Below are 6,250 nucleotides of genomic sequence, written 5' to 3'. Positions count from 1 at the left end.
TAAATAACAAACCTCCTAAAATTGTCGAGGTGCCCATTTACAGTCTTCCAAGACATGTCATGTCGTTCTTGGAGAACGAATTTCCTAAACGTGGCCATGTGTGTAGTGCAAATTCCTAAATTTGCAACACTTTTCAAAAACACACAATCCCTATCTTTTTTCATATGCCCGTTTTAAAAAATTCCAAAAAGTTGTCATGTGTTTTTTTAGAAGAATTTCCTTAAATTTTGCCATGTACCTTTTGCAACTTCCTGAATCTTCCATATTTTTCAAAGAACAAAATCCCTAAGTTGACATCTTCTCCACAAGAACAAAATCCCTAAGTTGCCATGTCACCATTACAAATTCAAAAAAGAAAATCCCATGGATCTTCTCCACAAGAAAATCCTTATTGGTGCAAAGTTTGTCTGCACCGTCCAGGCAGTCGCCGTAAATTATACGCATCTCTACCATTTTCCTTTCTTTATAGACTATAGTTTACTCTATTTCTTACCCTTCTTTTCCAGGGAGGTAGCCTTTTCCACTGCACAGGCACAGTTGGAGGCAGAGTCCCCAATACATTTCATCGTAGTACTGTACCTCCTTTTATTACCTCAATCGCCGGGTTTTTACCAACAGTAGCGCCTGCACAGGCTGCCTTACATACCGTATCGACGTATATATGCGATGTACGTACGTACATTAGATTCGTCATCCTCATCCATGGAAGTACTTGATGCGTCCAACTTTTCTTTATCTTTTCTTTTTGCGTTTCGTAAAAAGAAGGGCAGCGCGTGGTAGGCGATCAGAGCTTTAAACCCCAGACAGAAATTGGATGAGCTTTGCGCTTGAGACTACCCTTCTTTTGATCTAATAATCTATTGGCCCGCATGATCAAGTACTTTAGCATAGCTTTTGTAATTTGCTTTCCTTTTTCCTGTCACTTTTGTGGGGGCAAAGGTCAACAATATACCTTGACCATGGAACGAACGACGATTAATCACCAACGTAACGTATATACAGCAAATATGATGATGCAATGCAGATTGCAGTTGCACATGTTAGTGTTAATCCCCCTATCATTACCAACAAGGCAGCTGAGTTCAAAACAAGAGTGAGTAGCCTAGGGATCGCCATGGGCAACGACGTAGTAGGAGCACGTAGGCAGTAGTAGTAGTAGTACCATGGCAGCGCTTAGCAGTGGAGTACTGCATGTGGCATGTCACTGCTCCTGGTTGATGCTGGGGACGAAGGGGCGGGAGGGGACACACGAGCTTTTGCATGCATTGGCAGCTGTGTGTGGAAAGGGAAAGATCCCTGCCGAGAAAACAGAGGCATATGCAAAGGAGGAGAGAGAGAGAAAATGCCATGCATGGCGGAATGCCACCACGCCGCTGAGAGAAGAGAGAGAGAGAGTGTGTGTCTGTGTATGAGAGCGGAGGGAGCAAAGCCTGACGGGGCTATGCAAAGCCACAGCGGCGGCATCCGCCACCCTCGATAAAGAGACAAGGCCCTCCTCCCTCCTCTCCTCTCAGCTCAGGCCATCTATCCGGTCCAGTGTGCATGGAGCGAGGTCTATAAAGATAAAGTAAAGCCGCCACAAAAGAAGGCAGCAGCTACCACAGTGATCACGCCTACAGTAGACACAAACCGATCCATAAAGAGGGACGGACGCTCTCCCCTCGCCTCATCAGAATCAGCAGCAACGCCAAAGGAGGAGGAGGTGGTGGTGACAAGAAGAAGAAGGAGCCACACCAACAAGTGAGAGGGGGAGGAGCTTCTTCTCCGCGGGGTGTGGGGGGGTGGGGGCGAGGACAGCTGATCGAGTGATGCGCGCCGGGGCCTACACCATCCACCAGTCGCTCACCGCCGAGGCGGCCGCGGTGCTCAAGCTCGCCGTCGGCCTCGCGCGCCGCCGCGGCCATGCGCAGGTGACGCCGCTGCACGTCGCCTTCGCGCTGCTCAGCTCCGCCTGCTCGCAGCCGCTCGCGGGGGGCGCCGCCTACGGCCTGCTCAGGCGCGCCTGCCTGCGCTCCCACCCCGCGGTGCCGCCCGCGCAGCACCCGCTCCAGTGCCGCGCGCTCGAGCTCTGCTTCAATGTCGCGCTCAACCGCCTGCCCAACTCCGGGCCGCACTCGCCGCCGCCGTCTTCGGCCGCGCCCTTCGCGTCCTCGCTCGTCCAGCCTAACCCGGCGCTCTCCAACGCGCTCGTCGCCGCGCTCAAGCGCGCGCAGGCCAACCAGCGCCGAGGCTGCGTCGAGCTGCAGCAGCCACCGCCATCCCCCGGCCCGGTGCAGCACCAAGGCGCGCAGCAGCAGCAGCCGCTCCTCGCCATCAAGGTGGAGCTCGACCAGCTCATCATCTCCATTCTTGACGACCCCAGCGTAAGCCGCGTGATGCGGGAGGCGGGCTTCTCCAGCGCCACCGTCAAGAGCAACCTCGAGGAGGAGAGCGCGCTCATGATGTCATCCTCGTCTTCGTCCCCTCCTCCGCCGGTCATACCTCCACATTTCTTCCTCGACCACGGCAGCATTGACGGCTGCGGCTTCGGGATGTGGTCGGCACAGTTCTTGAGCTCGCCGGCCGTGGCCGTTCCGTACTGCAAGGAGGACGTGAGGGCGGTCTTGGAGGTGATGGTGCGGAAGCAGGGGAGAAGGACCAACCCCGTCGTCGTCGGCGACTCGGTGTCGATGGCGGAGGCCGTGGCCGGCGAGCTGCTGCGGTGCCTCGAGCGCGGAGAAGTCCCCGAGGAGCTCGCCGGCGCGCACCTGCTCAAGCTTCAGCTCTCCTACGTGCACGTCCGGCTCATGAGCCGCGTAGACGTGGACGCCAAGGCCGCGGAGCTCCGCCGCAGCGTGGACGCCGTCCAGCGCGGCGGCCTGGTCGTCTACGTCGGAGACCTGCGGTGGGCGCTGGACGAGGATCCCGCCGGCGGCGGCGCCGACCAGACCGCGTCGTCGTACAGCCCCGTGGAGCACATGGTGGCCGAGCTTGGCCGGCTCCTCGACGACCTCCGCGCCAGCGCGCCGCCGCGATGCCGCGTCTGGCTGGTGGCCACGGCCAGCTACCAGACCTACATGCGGTGCCAGCACCGGCGTGGGCAGCCATTGCTGGAGTCCGCCTGGGCGCTGCAGGCCGTGGCGGTCCCCACCGCGAGCGGCACTGGGCTGGCCCTCAACAATCTCCATTCTTCCTCCTCTCCGAGGTGAGCAACCAAGAAACATGCCTCCCCCTACAGTGCCATTCCCTTGTCGTGCATGTGTCCTTGTTGCCTTCTCTTCCTGCTCACTGTTGCTGCATGCAGCCTTGTGTGTTGCTGTCTAGAAGGACCACTTGGTCAGAGGTCAGATGTTTCAAAAACAAAAACAAGCCAAGCTCTACTACCTGCACCACTAGCCCGTAGTAGTATCTGTACCCTCCCTACTAGTAGACCTCAAGTAGAGTAGTGGTATAAAATACCATTTCATCTTTCGACATTAATGAGGTGCTTGAGCTTTCATGTCATCTAAACTGAAGCATGTGAGCTTGAAGGCTTGATCATGCATGCTGCAGGCAGTAGAAATTGATGAGAGACACAGAGAGAGAGATGGAGAGAAAAAGAGGGTTATTTTTGGGGAATGCAATGCTTTTTAGCCTCTGCAGAGATTCCATCTGATCCGATCAGGTTCTCTGCATGCTCGGCGCAAAAGTCTTCTTCTGATGCAGCAGCAACAGTGCCTGGCCTGCCTCCCTTTTTGGTACACAAATGTGTGACTTGTGAGACTGATCCGGTGCCCTTTTCCTTGCAATGATGCACTTTTCATGCACACAAGATCAATCATAAAGTATTTGTAGTAGTAGATGGGGATGGTACAAAAATTCAAACTGCTCTAGATAGATGGTTTGATATGGCTACAGTTATGTATGTCCCTATGATTATTTTCCCTGCAATACACTGGAAATTCCATGAAACTGCTCCGCCTTTTTTGAATAAAATCTGCCTAATCTTTTCTGCTTGCTCCTTTTGTACGTGTAAAAACTTGAAATAAATTGATGGAAACTTTGCCATGGTCTGGTACTTGACATCGTTTTGTTTGTCCCCTGATGTTCCAACAGTGCGACTGCGATGCAGCAGGCCATGGCGACCAGGCAGCTGCTTGCCCAGAGTCCTGTGGCAATGGCAGCCGAGCCAATGGCGCTGGGAGGCGAGCAGGAAGACAAGCTGATGCTGTGCAGCGAATGCAACAGGAGCTACGAGAGGGAGGCGTCCGTTGTCAAGGCAGAGGCTGGCACCGAGGGCCTACGCTGCAGCCTCCCGGCCTGGCTGGTGCTCGACAACAAGCCACCGGCCGATCATCAAATGCCACAGCAGGTAACGATCAAACAGGACATTCTAATGCAGTTCTTCAAATGTGCATCATAGTCACAGCAAAATCTAGGCCAGTTGGAGTTGGATGTCTTATCTCCTTTTTATTTGGTGGTGATGATTCAGGGCAACTATCTGATCGAACTCAAGAGGAAATGGAGCAGGCTGTGCAGAAAGCTTCACCTGTGGCGCAGCCAGCAGCATGATCCGTGCTCCCCTTCTTGCTTTGGTCCTGGCATATCTGCACCTCCAAACTCGTGGTGGCCGAGTCCTTGCCTGCTGCCGAGCAGCCAGAGCACGCCGAGTATTGCAGGCTTCTTGGGCTTGGAGGGACTGATGGAGCATTCAAGGAGCAACAGCAGGTGGTCACCTCCATCGCCTCTGCCTTGTCCGGGCCTCATGGAGCCAGAGCGCCCGGACGTGAAGACGACGCTCGCTCTTGGCACCCTCCTCCCACTCTCGGACACGGCCACCTCCGACGGTCGTGCTCAGGGGAGCCACGATGGAGTGACGCATGAGCTGGAGCGGCGGCTGCGCAAAAACATACCGCGCCAGCCAGTAGGCACCGTTGCGGAGATCGTGGAGGCGGTCGCCAGCAGCCGGAGCTATGGAAGGAAGGGCGTCTGTCTGTTCTTCAAGGGGAGCGACCACGCTGCCCAGCAACGGGCGGCGGCGGTGATCGCCGAGACGTGCTGTGGCTCGGCCGATCAGATCATAGCCGCGGATCCCAAGAAATTCAGCTGCGCCGAGGATTTCTGCTCCGATGTGGTCTCGAGGGCGTGCAAGCTCAGTTGCGGCAGGTTCGTGCTCGTCATCCCCGACGTCGAGCACGCGCCGCGGCACGTTGTCGAGTGTCTCGTGGCGGCATCCATGTGCGGGTGTATCAAGGACCATTTCGGCCAAGAACTCGATCTCTCTGGATCCATCATTATCTTCACAACATCAGAGCTTGCAAACCGGGCCACCGACGTCATCAGCCTGCGGTTATGGTCGTCGTCGTCGCCCGGCGATGTCAAGAGGAAGGCAGAGATCGAGCCACCACCAACAACAAGGGAGTGCAAGAGGGCACGGCACGGCTCCAGCTCCGGCCATGGCATCGACCTTGACCTCAACCTCTGCGCCGGCAACGACAGTGACGACGATGCTGTTCCGAGCGACATCACCCACGAGAGTGACAGCAGAGAACACGGGGACTTGCACCACCTCCTCGAGTCGGTCGCCACCGGCGTCCTCGCCCTTGACAAGGACGCCGACGCTGACCAGCGCGCCGCGGCGACCATCCGTGAAGTGCTCGTTGGGGCGCTCGGCCGGGAGGTGCAGCTCGACGACGAGGCGGCCGAGGCGCTCACCGCGGCTTCTGGACACTTTCTTGACGAGGTGCTGTGGAGGTGGGCGGTGGAGGTGTTTGAACCGGCGGCGGCGGCGGCAGTGGTGGAAAATGGCGGGAAGGTGGTGGTATTGGGGATGGGGCCAGGGGGCGGGGCCCAGGTGTCAGGGTTCATGGGCTCGGCCCTTCCAAGCAGGGTCCTTGTAGACTGAGCTCACAAAGTTTTGCTACCTCGCGGTGTACTGAGTCATTAGTTACTTACTCCACTACTTAGCTCAATTTGTTGTATGTAGAAAAGAATGATGGACTTGAAATGGAGTCTTTCGGGGGGTTTAATTGTTCGATTTCACATTGTTAAATCGCCTCCGTTGCCTCAGATTCGCTCCTGTGCCAAGTAAATAATTTCTCAACTTATTATAAGGTCGTGAACCTCATCGGATGGCAAAAATGCTACACGCATGGACTCCTGACTCACGGACTTCACGGGCCTGCTGAGCTGTCCTGTTTTAATTGGCCTAATTAATTTTCTTCTCCTAATTAACCGCCTCCCCCTGATTTAACTGGTGGGCTGGGCGCCCAGCCCTCTAATGCCCCGTAAC

At 55.8% G+C, this 6,250-nt stretch overlaps 1 protein-coding gene across 1 annotated transcript; it reads left to right on the top strand.

Moving 5' to 3' along the window:
* The first annotated feature begins 1,531 nt into the window (after positions 1 to 1,531).
* Positions 1,532 to 6,010, top strand: LOC125537587 (protein SMAX1-LIKE 4-like). The gene is made up of 3 exons (XM_048700909.1): positions 1,532 to 3,184; positions 4,075 to 4,330; positions 4,451 to 6,010. The coding sequence occupies exons 1-3, from the start codon at positions 1,809 to 1,811 to the stop codon at positions 5,861 to 5,863; spliced, it is 3,045 nt and encodes a 1,014-aa protein (XP_048556866.1). The 5' UTR covers positions 1,532 to 1,808; the 3' UTR covers positions 5,864 to 6,010.
* Positions 6,011 to 6,250: the final 240 nt, after the last annotated feature.

Source organism: Triticum urartu, chromosome 2 (assembly GCF_003073215.2).
Source record: "Triticum urartu cultivar G1812 chromosome 2, Tu2.1, whole genome shotgun sequence".
Taxonomy (NCBI): domain Eukaryota; kingdom Viridiplantae; phylum Streptophyta; class Magnoliopsida; order Poales; family Poaceae; genus Triticum; species Triticum urartu.
The sequence above is the reverse complement of the archived record's forward strand: the minus strand, read 5'-3'. Positions and strand labels throughout refer to the sequence as shown.

Bases quoted from the DNA above. Each gene is read 5' to 3' on its own strand.
- LOC125537587 (XM_048700909.1), top strand. From the start codon at position 1,809: ATGCGCGCCGGGGCCTACACCATCCACCAGTCGCTCACCGCCGAGGCG. The intron at 3,185-4,074 runs GTGAGCAACCAA...ATGTTCCAACAG, and splicing joins CATTCTTCCTCCTCTCCGAG to TGCGACTGCGATGCAGCAGG. The intron at 4,331-4,450 runs GTAACGATCAAA...GTGATGATTCAG, and splicing joins ATCATCAAATGCCACAGCAG to GGCAACTATCTGATCGAACT.